This window comes from Oryza glaberrima, chromosome 5, assembly GCF_000147395.1.
Source record: "Oryza glaberrima chromosome 5, OglaRS2, whole genome shotgun sequence".
Lineage (NCBI taxonomy): Eukaryota > Viridiplantae > Streptophyta > Magnoliopsida > Poales > Poaceae > Oryza > Oryza glaberrima.
In genome coordinates, this window is record NC_068330.1 from 21,017,493 (window position 1) to 21,031,814 (window position 14,322).

At 40.7% G+C, this 14,322-nt stretch overlaps 2 protein-coding genes across 3 annotated transcripts; both read right to left on the reverse strand.

Moving 5' to 3' along the window:
- Window positions 1-454: 454 nt before the first annotated feature.
- Window positions 455-5,775, reverse strand: LOC127774672 (BRCA1-associated RING domain protein 1-like). Of its 2 annotated transcripts, none has more exons than XM_052300954.1 (11): window positions 5,760-5,775; window positions 4,066-4,320; window positions 3,871-3,977; window positions 2,974-3,160; window positions 2,760-2,866; window positions 2,541-2,633; window positions 2,344-2,430; window positions 2,099-2,234; window positions 1,754-1,919; window positions 1,446-1,570; window positions 455-1,130 (listed from the first exon to the last, which is right to left on the reverse strand). In XM_052300954.1, the coding sequence occupies exons 2-11, from the start codon at window positions 4,198-4,200 to the stop codon at window positions 762-764; spliced, it is 1,512 nt and encodes a 503-aa protein (XP_052156914.1). In that variant the 5' UTR covers window positions 4,201-4,320; window positions 5,760-5,775; the 3' UTR covers window positions 455-761. The 2 variants fall into 2 exon arrangements, with proteins under 2 accessions (XP_052156914.1, XP_052156913.1); XM_052300953.1 differs by lacking the exon at window positions 5,760-5,775 and adding an exon at window positions 4,505-4,631.
- Window positions 5,776-9,082: 3,307 nt separating this feature from the next.
- Window positions 9,083-12,268, reverse strand: LOC127775063 (60S ribosomal protein L24). Its single transcript, XM_052301377.1, has 6 exons — window positions 12,149-12,268; window positions 10,856-10,893; window positions 10,587-10,662; window positions 10,398-10,499; window positions 9,764-9,912; window positions 9,083-9,389 (listed from the first exon to the last, which is right to left on the reverse strand). The coding sequence occupies exons 2-6, from the start codon at window positions 10,864-10,866 to the stop codon at window positions 9,242-9,244; spliced, it is 486 nt and encodes a 161-aa protein (XP_052157337.1). The 5' UTR covers window positions 10,867-10,893; window positions 12,149-12,268; the 3' UTR covers window positions 9,083-9,241.
- Window positions 12,269-14,322: the final 2,054 nt, after the last annotated feature.

The window sequence follows — 14,322 nt, forward strand, 5'->3', positions numbered from 1 at the left end:
AAAGATTCGCCCTAGATTAACATTACCCATATTTTATTTTTATATAAATTACTTGAATTTAATGAAAGTTAATTCTTATTCCATCGCACTTAAATTTAATTGATACTAATATGGTCGCGATAATATTTTTATTTATTACCAACCTCACCTAATCTTTATTTTAAATTATATTTTAATTATTTATTTTGCCAGTTTAATTTTAGGGTTTATTCCTAATTAATTATTCTTTATTCACAATCAACGAACTCCGAAATCAAAATCCAATGAAATTGGCGAATAAAATCGGCATGATGCAATTTGTTTAAAAAGTTTTTGAAAATCCGTATTTTTAGAGTTTTGATTTTATTGGTCGAATTTTCAAGGTGTTACAATAGTACAGCCCACTACTAACTCCAATTCATCTATAGCCAATCTAATAGCCAATTTATACAATAGTTGCTTGCTACACACATTGCGTCTTAGAGTTCGCGCTACAGCTGGCTACAGATCTGTAGCCCGCTGCTCTTCTCTCTCATCTTTTATCTTATTAAAATATGTTTACAACCAGCTAATAATCCACTATTGTACCTGCTCTTAGTAGGTGAATATCAGGCTAACCAGATGTGTCAGTAAACATCGAATGGTTTATATATATACAACAGCATTACTGTCCTACAGTGCCAAAGATTTGATCTGAAGGGCACTGCTCCAAAAGCACCTACAAATTGCCAACAACTAGCCATGGATATATGCTTTACCATGTATAGTCACAGCTTGCGCCATTACACATCCAGGGTGAAGTGATCCTTGTGGCTGAGAATCTGTGCATCATAAGCCGCAACGGCATCAAACACCCTCAAATGGCTGATCACCTGAGCTCCACAGGCAGCATACTCTCTGCCCTCTTCCATCTCCTTAGGGAGATCATCAAGCAATCCTTGGGTGAAATCCCTTGGAGCGCCCCCGTCGTAGACGAAGTAGCATGGCTTCACAGCAACTTTCTCCAGGTTTTCGCGCAGCGAATGCGAGCCGCCGTTTGTCTCCAGTATCTGCCCTCCAGCAGCTGCAATCAGGCTCTGTATGTGTTGTCTGTCGTCAGGGTTTATGTAGACACTGAGGCAAAAGTTCAGTCCCGAGAACAACTTCTGTGCCTGCAAGCATCGCATTATCATCATGGAGATTGTTGCGGCAGAAAATTTGCTCTAAAGAATGAAATGTCGTAAGTTGCAACACAAAGCAGGTGGAATATATGGAGTTATGCACTAGATATATACACCTTGACTTTGAACAGCGATATGTAAAAAGTATTTTTATGCATTGTTGTACCCAGTTGTAGCTAGGCCTGTAAGAAAATATTACTGGGAAAGATTTGCAAATCAAATTCCTAAGCTTATACAAGTGACAGCCTACGATAGTTTTCACTACATAAAATAAGTCTAATCTTATAGCCAGCGATGTATATGTACCCCTTGAGAAGCTTGATTTCTTCTTTTCTTGTTTCCACCAATTGATGCACGTGAGTCATGGCTAAATCTTAACTCAAAGGAAGCTTCTGGACTTGGAATAAACTTTACCAAGCAATCCATAATCCCTAAAAGAGCAAGGCGAAGCACTTCAGCTTAGGAATAGATAATACTCTGCAGATTTATGATAAACCTTGAATGGCCTTAGGGATACTTGGGTATATCAAACAATATAAACGTAAAGGAAAGAATACTCAAATTGGGGTCCTAAAAGAAATAGAGAACTGTAGAGAAGATAACTCAATACTGACATCCAACCGTGACAACCCATTTCCCAAACAGTAGAGCCATCAGGACCTCATAAGATCGGCTCCATGCACTACCAGCACTTTTTCCAACGATAACATGGGTCACATTTTCAGTCCACTCGTTGACCACAGTTGCATCTGTCCAAGACGCAAACTCTTGCAAGGAATCCTGCTTGAAAAACATAAATCATGTTTACCACAAAAGCTGGAATGGAAGAGTTAACTTCATAAATGTAGCAAATCATCCACTATGTTGAATTATCCATGAAGTAGGATTCAGCATTGTTTGTCCGTATACTTGTTCACCACAAAAAAAGAGTAATGTTTGCTACTTCTCACTTATCCTACCTTCTCGGATTCACTTAAAGCTGAACCAAGCAAAACCCACAGATCCGAGGGGCAATCTCTTTCTGTGTAAAGGTGATCTGTTTGCTTTTCTTTCCTGTATTCGTCAGTGGAAATTCCTTCTTTGTCCAAGTATTGGCTGCAATGATTAAATACAACACAAATTTATGGAATGCAAGACTACAATTGATCAAAGAATCAGGAACCTTAAAGACATCTAACAAGAAAGGTTAGGAAAGATTGTGTACCCCTCAGGAAAGGAAGAACATGAAGTGTTAAGTTGATCTATTTCCCTTTTAGGAACAGCAGAAATTCCTTCTTTGGCTGAACTTTGTCTGGAACAACAAAAGGCAAAAGAGAATGTTGTAGGTATTTACTCCGTATTAGCTAATTCATAAAATGATTACAAAGTAACTCAAAAGGCAGGTGAATAAAGGTCATATACCCTTGAGACAAAGAACTTGATGTGTTCCATTGATCTATTATAGGATATTCCCATTCGCAATCAGCGGAATCGCTTTGTTCAATTGACGATTGGCTGGAACACAGAATCAAGGAGAAAAATACAAATGAAGGATCAATGATTAATCAAATACCAGAGCCTTTGTTTAACCTTCCAAGAAAGCAATAAGCTTGAATAACAATTTCTTATTCATGGAAAAACCTCTGAGGGAAGGAAGAAGAATTGCCACTCTCATTTCTTGGCGAGCTTATCTTATCACATGGTAGTGGCATCGTTGCATGTTCAGGGCACATAACACAACCGTTATCCTGCAAAATGAAAATTAGCATCTCGGAGCTTAGAACATTAGACTATTAGAGTGGTGACGAGTATCACAAACAAAAGGATCGATTACACAATATTCTCAAGAGCTTACAACATCCCAGCGGCAATTCAAAGTCATCATTGCACATGGAACATGATAGCTCCTATTGCACTTTGTATAATAACACCCAAGAGCTGCTCCAGGAAGCTTGCATCTTTTGCACTTCAATTTCGCGGCACGTTTTATTTCCAACTCCAAGTTCACAATGGTATCACCTTCGTAAAATACTTGCGGGGCCCTTCGCAAAAGAAAAAAGTAGGGAAAGACAAACAATTTACCCAAGAAATAGTCCTTTGAGAGTAACTAGCTAGTGCCAACTGTTGCACTGGATGAAGTAAATATAGTTTATAATGTAAAGCTAAATATACTAAAAATAAGAATTGTCTCCAAATCTAGAAAATTGAAAAATTACTACATGAGATCAATCAACCATCTACAAATACACATGTGCAAACAAATCAACTTTTTGCAGAAGAATATATCATGCAAACAACAAAATTATGATGGGGGACGGAGGGAGGGGGATGTAGAACGCACCATCACCCCTCAACTACCCACTTTAATACCACTCCAGCCACTGTTTATTTTTATTAGGTATGGTTAGACTTAGCACGTCTCAAACATTGAATAGGCTGTTTAATGGCTAAAAAAAAATATCATGTGAATTTACTTTGAAATAGGAATCAAAATGGTAATTCTTGCATGCCACTAAAACTATATATCATACTGACTAATATTTGGACATAATTAAACAAATGGAATGGTTGTCTTATAAAGCAAACCAATAAGGTATTAAACTAAAAAATTATACAAGGGTCCAGATCTCAACAAATAAAAATAAAAATTGTCCAGCATCCTTGTATCTTAAACCTGCATTGGAAGCGCATGATGATAAATCTAAATTATGGTGAATAAGCATCAAGAGTTGAAATATATTTAGGAACTTACCACTCCAGGCATTTCTTATGAACATAAATGATATCTGTTGGGCATGGACTGCCATTGTCACTGGACACAAGCTTTCCCTTTTGATAATGCGCCATTGGACCATGAAACTGAAATAGGAAAAGTGAGGACCTTTAGTGTCAGAAATGGTTAAGAAGACCTCAAAACATAACCTCTGGTTAATAGATCATAGTTCACCTGAGGAGGTGTTCTAAATGAATGGCAGAAAACGCATTCATCTTCAAATAAGTTGATTGGCGTTTGCAGTCTCTTCAATCTAGTAGCACGTCCCATGTCTTTTGACATGCCATCGTTGCCATGTTTTCCAGGCATGTTGTTTTCTCTATCAGAATGTTGTCGAGTGTTGCTTAGATTAGAAAGAGGCAATGAAACTTCATTTGCATCTACCGCAGCTTTCTCATTTGAACCCTCTGCAGCCAATGCTGTCTTATTCTATAATAGAAAAAATGTATACAGTCAAACTGTTGAGTATATGTGTAGATATTATAAAAAAACTTGATTTTTCTTTTTTGCATGAACCACCACATAATGTGTAGGTCCTTGTCCTTGAGCATGCAAATCTGCAGGACTGAGGGAAAGAATTTTACAAGAGATCTGGGAAAGACAACTGAAGTACCCTAACAAGACGTGATTTACTCAGAAAGATGCTTTGCCTAGTCAACTAATTGCTGTTCATATGACTTCGTTGAAGAATCTCGAGATTACTGCTGTCCCTTTCTCCAAATACGCTGTCAGCCATTGTGCTCATGATCTACAAGGCAGCATGAGAGTAGGGTGAAGCTGAGAGCAGCAGCTGGACAATATTAGTCCCATCATTATTTAAATAGCTCCCCCAGATTAATTGATTAATCAAATCATAAGTAGCATATCCCTAACTTTTTCAATAGTCTTGTTTGTAAAAACGAGATCAATTCAAGTTGGAATTACAAAACTCGTCGCATTATTAAAATCCAAACTCTAGACCATTTGCAAAGAAAATTCATTGGCAAACACATCCCTGCCTTTAGCACTTTACTAGGAAATTCAATTTGTGTTTATATGTCCGTTGTTACAATGCAACCCTGATTCAGGGGCAGGACAGGAGTAATCATGCATCTCTTACTGACAAAAAACTAGTAACCATCTCGCACCATTCACAGTGGAGTTATATTCCAATGATCACTGCTTAAAGTTGTCGAAGCAATCAAGCGAGGAGGGGTTCCTGGGAGGCAGAAGAGCGCCAAATTTTGGACTTCGAAAGGGGGCAAAACGTATAGCACTGCTAATTCTGTTGATCATTGTAGCAATAGTACACAAATATATATGCAGCTAATGAAATGAATGCAGCGTGTTGAATAGACTCAAAATAATTTGTGGGTAAAACTTTTATATCTGTTCTTAGCAATGAAATGTTTTGCTGTGTTCTTTTGTAAGAGTGGCAGATAGGGAGAAGGGTTCCTTCGTTTTTCGCGCGCGCATTTCCCGAGCTGCTAAACTGTGCGTGTTTGAAAAATATTTACTATAGAAAAGTTGCTTTAAGAAATTATATTAATATATTTTTCAAATTTAAAATAGTTAATATCTAATTAATCATGTACTAGTTCAGGCGTTCAGCTTGTTTTACGTACTGTATATTCCAAGTCTTCTCCTTTCTCCTCAGGGAAAACCGTTGGAAATAAACTATGGTGAGAACCCTAAAATCAACACCAAAATTAGGTTACAAAATTTAAATTCGGGGAAGCGTAGGTACCCGCAGCACTACACTACCGTCGTCGTCGCCGCCGACCATCTGCCGGCCGGCCACACCGGAGATGGTGGGTGGGAGGGGGAGACACGTGCGAGCCGGAGGGTCAGAAATAGAGGGGGAAAAGGAGGGGAATCAAAGCGCTCACCTGGTCGGCGATGGCGCTCTCCGCCCCTCTCCCTCCCCCTCCCCCTTCCTCCACCGCCCGGTTCGCGCGCGCGATCCGCCGAGCGAAGCGGGCTACGGCCTCTTCGCCGCCGCCGCCGCCGCCTCCGCCTCGGGCAGCGTCGGCGAGCGAGTGAGCGAGTGAGGCGGTGGCGCGCACCACCCGCGTGCGAGACGAGACGAGGAGAGGAGAGGAGGGCGCGAGAGACGAGGCGGTTTGAGAGGAGGGAGACGAGACGAAGCGGACGTTTTGCGTGTGAGCTGAGTGGAGTAGTGCAGGTGCCTCTCGAGTGTCGACGACGACGACGAGTCGACTCGTTTTGGTCTCTGGACGTGTTTAGCCCTAGCCTAGCCGAGACGATGCAGTTAATGCAGCCGGAGTGCGGTCACTTCACAGTCAGTTCACTTCGCTTTGCTCGCTGTCTCTCTCTTCTCACATCCAATGAGATCCGAATCCTGGGCATTATTGTAGAGGTTTATTGTTTACGTCTTCTGTCCCATGAAAAATGAGAAAATAAACGTTTAGCTATCTCCAAAACTGGATTTTGCTATTATGTCATCCTCAAAACGTAATTCGATATAATACTAATCTTGAGCGCGCGCTACTCGTCGCATTGCCATTTTCGCCTTTTCATGATTTCCGAAATGTTTTTTTTTGCTGTTCACGTGGTGATCAGACGAAAATACCCCTCCAGCTTGCCTTTTCTTCATCTCGCAAGTGAAAGGGGATCGAGCATTTCTCAAAAAAAAAAAAAAGGCCTCACGCCCTCACCGCCGCCGGCTGCTTCTTGCGCCTCCCTCCGTTGGCTAGGAGGGGCCACACCGCCACACTGGCCGAAGCACGAAAGGCTAAGGGGGTTGTGGGCTCCTCTTAGCAACCACCGTCGGTGACAGCGGCGGAAGTGGCTTCTTCTTCGGTGATAGTGACAGCAAAACAATTGTTGGGAGGACCGAAGCGACGCAGTGGTGGAAGGGGGAGTTGAGGGCAGCGCTAGGGATACGGAAGTGGATGCTGGCGGCGGTGAGCGCGATCTTGCCGGAGCCATAGTCAATGATGAGGTTCCGCGCGATGTCGTTGCTGCTGACAAAAACATCGCCCATGACCTCCAGCTCCACACGAGTAGAGCTCGAGCTCGAGCTCGCTAAAGGGTACGCCAAGCTCGCAGTGGTCATGGCGCTCTAGCTCATCCCCGCGCATGTATCTTCAGTGAGCTCCGCGTCTCTGCTCGAAGCTGCTTCGTCCTTGCGCCACTCCCTTTGTCGAAACACACCGCTCGCACTGCCACCACCGCCATGCCGAAGGGGAGAGAGAGAGTGGGGGAAGAAAGGGGATGGGGAAGAATATCAACGCCGTAGGGTGATAAGGGGCAGTTCTGTCTTATTACCCAGCGGAGGAGCCAAAATCTTTTTGGAAATGAATAAAATGGTGAAAATGGCAAAGTGACAGCAGATGCACGCTTCGTATTAGCATTTTATCGAATCGTGTTTTTGGGTGGCATTCTAGCGAAACCGTGTTTTGAACGTGGCCAAATGTTCATTTTCTCCATGAAAATTATGGTCCAACTATGAATTTGAACACGTGTGTCTATATTTATAGTTAAGATTGATTTTTTTTAATGGAGGGAGTACTCCCTCCGTCCATAAAAAACTAACATACTGGATGTGACACATCCTATCTACAAATCTGGACATCCATTACTAGATTAGTTTTCTATGGGATAGAGGAAGTATGTGAGTATAACAGTGGATCAATGTAATGAATAGCGTCGATTTACGGTATCTACAATAACATGAAAATTGTAGCACACTTTTATTTAGTGTAGTAATGGTGTGTTTAGTTCACGTCAAAATTGAAAGTTTGGTTGAAATTGGAATGATGTGATAGAAAAGTTAGAAGTTTATATGTGCAGGAAAGTTTTGATGTATAGAAAAGTTAAAAGTTTGAAGAAAAAATTTAGAGGTAAACTCGGCCTGAGATATATATAGGCCTTATGCCCTTGATCGGATGGCTGCCAACTCCCATAATTTATAGTAATCATGTTGATCCTCTGCCTTACAACGTCTCTAATGCAGAGTAGCATGGTCCATCGTAATACAGTTAGTACTATGTTAAGTAATACTTCCTTCGTCCTAAAATAAAGGGTTTTAGAATAGATGTGACATATCTTACTACTGTAAATTTGAATAGACATTTAAATTCTTAAGACATCCAGATTTATACTATTGTGATGTGTTACATCCATTCAAGAACCTGCATATTTTGGAATGGAGGGAGTACTTCCTCTATCTGAAGTCTAAAACATGCTTTTTCCATCCCACAAAAACCAATTTTTGATTGTGTATCTTGACCCAAATACATAGTCAGAAGTTGATTTTATGAGATGAAGAGAGTATTTACTTTTTTTTAAGCAAGACCAAAGAAAAAAAAATTAACTTATACTAAGATGCATACTGTTAATGCCCTAAAATTAACTTATACGATGCATGCTGTTAATGCCCTAAATATGGGATACCCAATACTTAATACACCAAATACGAAATCAAGTCTCATACATATAGCAAAAATCCCGGATAAAGAAAGAGAAATCTCTACTATTATAAAAATTAAAACTTAAAGATGTTTTTATTGGTATTTTGGTACGTCATCCGTATCTAAGTCAGGTTTTAAGTTCGTTCGTTTTTTAAAATACAGATGCGTGTTTGAGTTCGATTTTAAGGTTATTTTCCTTTTGGAAGTATAATAGGAGTCGTATAAGAAATCTTTAAAAAAACTCGCATGCTAGCATGAGATGAAATACGAACCTAATTATAGCTCATGATTTCCTGAAAAAAAATATCAAGCGACTTCCCACAGTGAATTTTATCTAACTAAACCGTAAACAATAATAAAATTAAAATAGCATTTACCCGTTGCAACACCTGAATATTTTTTTAAGTAAATAAGGAAAGAGAAATAAATACCACTTGGACACTACAAAAGTCTAGCCTGTTTGAAGGGAACGTACTTTAGCTTTCCTGCTACCCGTTCGCAAAAAATGGTGAAACTTTAAAAGTCAAATTCGCTTTTAACGCTACTAACAGGATTTCAAAAGCCTATATTTCTGTAGAGAATATAATACGATGGGATTTCTAGGGCCGTCAATTCAGAACGAGCATTCAGATCATGATACATGAACACCAATGCTCTTTACCGAACAAAACACAAGAGGATTAAAATGCCAAGCAGCATCAAACTTTGCTCAGAAACATTAAGCCAAGTCAAATCTCGTAATAGTAACACAACCAAAAAAAAACATTTTTCCCACATAGCATTTCAAACTTCATGACATTATCTCCAGTGGCGATGTTAAAACATTTTGGCAGTAGTGCTAATTTAACAGAGGTTCTACAGGGTAGCTTTTGATGAGATACGATTTAGACAGCCGGCGCGAACCAGGCGACCCTTTCCTGGGGATCAAGAAATCTTCAGCGCTTTCCACCACCACCACCAATCTTCGGGCCCTTGGAACCCCTCGGGGCGGCGCCCTTAGACTGCGACTTCTGGGACTTGGTTACCTCAGCCTTCTTCGCCTTCTTTTCATCCTTGGTCTTCTTGATGCGTTCCTTGATCTCACTGCACAATGCATAAGCCCAGATGAATTTAGTCCTTTAGCATCATCGAAATGTATATCGAAGGATTATGCATACACAAGATGCAATAGGGGATTATGCATGAATATGAACAGAGAATTCACTAGGAGCAGACATCCAATAAGAATGGGTAGCAAACATCATGTTGCAATGATACAGTGAGCTGTGCAGAACAAAGGCAGCAAACGAAAACACTGCTTGAGAAGTTAAGAGGCACCGCATGAGGTAAGGGCTAATGCAGTGAAAATGAAGGCAAAATGTAACCCATATAGAGTGGCAATGTTCTATTCCATGGGTGGATACTTTGTTGGAACCAGTAACCAGTCTAAATGGCAATCATTCAGGGAAAGAGCATACCGAAGAGCAGCTTCTCTAGCAGCATCACGAACTTCAGGCTTTTCAGCTCTCTTCTTTTGGATGACTTCCAACGAAGCACCAACAATTGACCTAGAGTATGGCTTCTTGGTGGTGCGGCGCCTCTTCTTGACAGCTTCAGCATGGATATCCTAAAAAACAGAAAATTGGGAAAGGGTGTAAACAGAATTTATCTGATCGGAAGCAATACATAGCATGACTAACTGCACATATATACAAGGAATTGAGCATAAGCTGACAAAGAGAACTACATGGCGCAGACATAACCAAAGTACCCAAACATACAATATTTTTATCTGCACGCAAACACTGCAAGGCGCTTATTTGAAGAATCAACATGATGTTTGCACAGTAAAAAAAACCGCAATCTTGAATGTAGACGGTCACACTTAATCATATAAACAGACATTTACTGGAATCCAGGTTTGATAGCTTAAGAAACAATTAACTTAGCATTTCAAGCACAATACAACATTACAAATTTTAAGCATTCGGCTCAACCCAACAAATTTAAGAAAGCAACGGTCAGTGAACAAAAAAAAAAGGGTTAAAGGTCATCCAGTTAGAGTATGTGCATATAGGTGAGAAAACGCCCGCCTAAATCTAGATACAATACCTTCTTGTGCTGCTTCCTGTACATGGCTGTCCAGGTAAGCTTTGCAGGCTTCAGGCGGTTGTGGAAGTAGCGCTTGCATTTTGAGTTTGCAAAAAGGAAGACCTGTACAATATACCAATACGTTTACAACAACCTTCTAAGCAGAGAAATATCCTGACATTAAAGCAATCATTCGATGAACAGCCTGACCTGTGAATCAGCACGAATAAAGCGAATGCCCTTCCCTGGATATATCTTCTGGCCACTAAAACGGCAAAGCTCTGTCCTGTAGGATAAAAATAAAAGTAATAGTTGAAATACCTTCCAAATATGAAATAGTACTCATTGGTAAATCATTGCTATTAACCTTTTACTACCATTAACCAAAAAACTACATAGCCTAGAGCATGCACAGGATAAAAGGGCACTAAAACAATCTACAATCATATTGAAACAACAAAATATACACAGGAACTTACTTCAGCACCATCTTCTCAGCTTAAATCCTCACAGAATTCTGCCAAATTTCCAACATCAAAAGAAAAAGGAATCAGGACTAGAATCCAGAAAACAAAATTGTGCAGAGGTAATCATGGAACATTAAAAACCTACATCAAGATATCGACAATACACAGACAGGGTAATCATCTCAAATTTTAACTATTAAAAATGTAGGGATTCTACAGGCAGTAGAAGCATAATCAACTTAGCTTAGCTCCTGCTGCAAGGATACTACCCTGGTCCATCTTGCACATTAATCAACTAGGCTACTATGCAATCACAAAGGCCATAGCACCTGAGTGCGACTGTGCGACACACACAAGGTTCCTCAAATGCTCAAACCACTCAAGAGAACCAGAAACATTGCAGTTCATACGCGCATCGGATTACCATCCATGACTAGGAATCCAGAAACCCAGAAAGGGGTGAACTGTCGGGTGACTACTGGCAGAAGAAACATGAGACAAACCTCCCCTGCAAAGCGGGTTCCCTGGTTCATATAGCACACACAAGAATAGGCTACTACGCCATCACAATAGCTATATCGCCTCAGTACCGGTGCTTTCCCTCGCATCTAACAAATCTAGAATCTATCAAAGAAGCGCAGCTAGTCATGATAAATCAGACCAAACAGAATAACTACATACTCCACAAAACTGGAATCCTTCCTCCAAAGGAGTAGCAACCGATGTATATACATCGCACTACACTACAGGTAATCCAGAACCCCAGAAAGGGGTGAACTGTCGGGCGACTACTGGCAGAAGAAACATGGGACAAATCTCCCCTGCAAAGCGGGTTCCCTGGTTCATATAGCACACAAAAGAATAGGCTGCTACGGCCATCACAATGGCCATAGCGCCTCAGTACCGGTGCTTTCACACGCATCTAGGCAAATAATCCAGAATCTATCAAAGAAGCGCAGCTAGCCATGGTAAATCAAATCAAACGGAATCACCACGGTGTCACATACTCAAGAAAACCGGAATCCTGCCTCCAAAGGAGGAGCAACAGATGTATATACACCGCACTACACCGTGTCAAGATCAACTATAAGAGAGAAGAAGAAACCATCCCCATTTACAAGCTCAAGGATCTCCGGCATTTCTTCTTCTTCTTCTCGAATCTAGCCTAGGACCGCCGCAACGACCAACCCGCCCTAATTCTTCTAGTCGCTCGAGGGAAATGTAAAGGGCAGCAGAGGCATAGACGCTGCAAGAACTATCTGCGGCGGTGGTAGAGGCGAGACGAAGAGCATTTCGACGCGATACCTTCGGAGCGCAGCCGTCGGCAGCGGCGATGCGGCGGTGTCGGCGGCGGCGGCGGCGCGGGAGGGAGTGGGGGGAGCAGCGTGTGCTCCGCGAGGGTTTCTTATGAGACGGGGGAGAGCTCACGAGTGGGCCGGGCTTAAGATTGGGGAAGTTAGGAACAGGCCTATATGGGCCCGATCCATCGGCATGTGGGCCGTCAGGTTGAATCCTATGCGTATGGTCCGTGGGCCTGTGGCCCATCCTAATCTGCTTTGCTTAGGCTTTTTTTTTTTTCATTTTCTTCTGAGAGATGCTTAACCATCTTTTTTCCCCATTTTGTAATAGCTCTTCGTTTTTATTACATCATCTGAGAGAGCATCTTCCTACTAGGGTCTGTTTATATTTGAGTTGAAGTGCGTATATTTGGTACTAACTTTTTTTTCGTAGTCAAATTGTTTTCACTTTGACCAAATTTATTAAAAAAAAAAGTTAGCAAGGCCAATAACGCTAAATTAGTTTTATTAAAACTAACATTTAGTATATTTTGATAATATATTTATTTTGTGTCAAAAATATTTTTTATATTTTTCTATAACTTTTCTAGAAACACATTAACATTTAATATATTTTGATAATATATTTGTTTCGTGTACTATATTTTTTGAGAAACACAGAATAAATGCATGCGCTCAAAACGTGCACACACCCACTCCTATGAGCACCTCCAGAAGACTGGACCAGCATATCTCTAGATCGATGAAGTCACCACGGGCGTCAATAGAAGACTAGACCACTATATTTTGAGGTTGATGAGACGAAGTCAATATGGGTGTCGATAGAAGACTTGATCGGCATATCCTGAGATTAACGAAGTCACCACAAGTGTCTATCTGTCGATGGGTAAGTCGCCTATCACTAAAAATATAATTAGCTGTAAATACAAGTATATGTGTCAATTCTATGATTTGAACTCAGATGAGCTGTTTCCATCACAAGTAATCTAAACTAGTTGAGTTATACTCATTTCATTTATATAGATTCGATCAAACTTAAAATTTTAATTAATATTTAAGTAGGAAAAAAATAAATAGTAGACGTGATTTAGTTTACTACTCCATCTGTTTAGTCTACGACTTTGCCAGCAGACAAGCTGAGGGGCAAAACGGCCGGCGAGCATCCACGGTGCTAGCAGTCTTCAATATGAAGCGTCGCGGTCGGCGGCCGGCCACCGCCACACCTGCGCACTCGTCATGCCGGGATTTTCGCCGGTGCATATCTAGTAAAAAAAAAATCTTGCCCACGTCTAAAACAAATTATTTATTGAATTATTTTTACAAATTTAGTTATAAAACTAAATTAAATATTTGATAACTAAAGTTAACAAAAAAAGCTTTCAATGCCGTACAACACGGTATTTTCATGAAAACGTACTTTTTTAAAAGACTCGTGGGAAAGAATTTAGCCTAGATATAGTTGATGGTCTTAAATTATTTTTTTCAGACAATATGATATTTTTGCCCTTTGTCTTAAATTAACATTTGAGACTGATTCTAGAAATGTAATTTGACTAACATAAAATTTAATAATATAATTTATTAATCAAAATATTATTACACCGTAGCGTTAGCACGGACAAATTACTAGTTCTATGAAGTACTAGAAAGAACGGACATAGAGTCTGTTTGGGGAAGCTTTTAGTAGCTGAAGATTTTTCTAGAAGCTCTAGTTATCAAATCCTCCCTCAAACAATCTAGATTTTCATTCAGATTCTAAAAAGCTGTAACTGTAGAACCTATGAATGGCAATTTTCCCGTTGGGGGCGGGGACCCACCAGGTACCCGCCTCTACGGGGACGGGGACGGGGCGAAATTTCAACCCATGGGGCTGCGGGGACGGGGCACCGGAACTATGCGGGGGCGGGGGCGGGGCCACAGGCTCACTCACGGGTGACCCACGGGGCCCCGGAATATAGAGATCTAAAATATGGCATACAGCCCATAATCAAATTTAGGCCCATATAGCCCAATATATATATAGAGGTGAGTAACTTGAGGGAAGGAGATTGGGAGTTTACACGAGGGAATTTATGATGAGATTAAGATGGGAATTTGATTTTTAATCCCAATGTCTTGTTTGGTAGATGTGATAGAAACTGATAGGGAGTTTAGTTGGAGATTAGCTCATTAATAAAAACG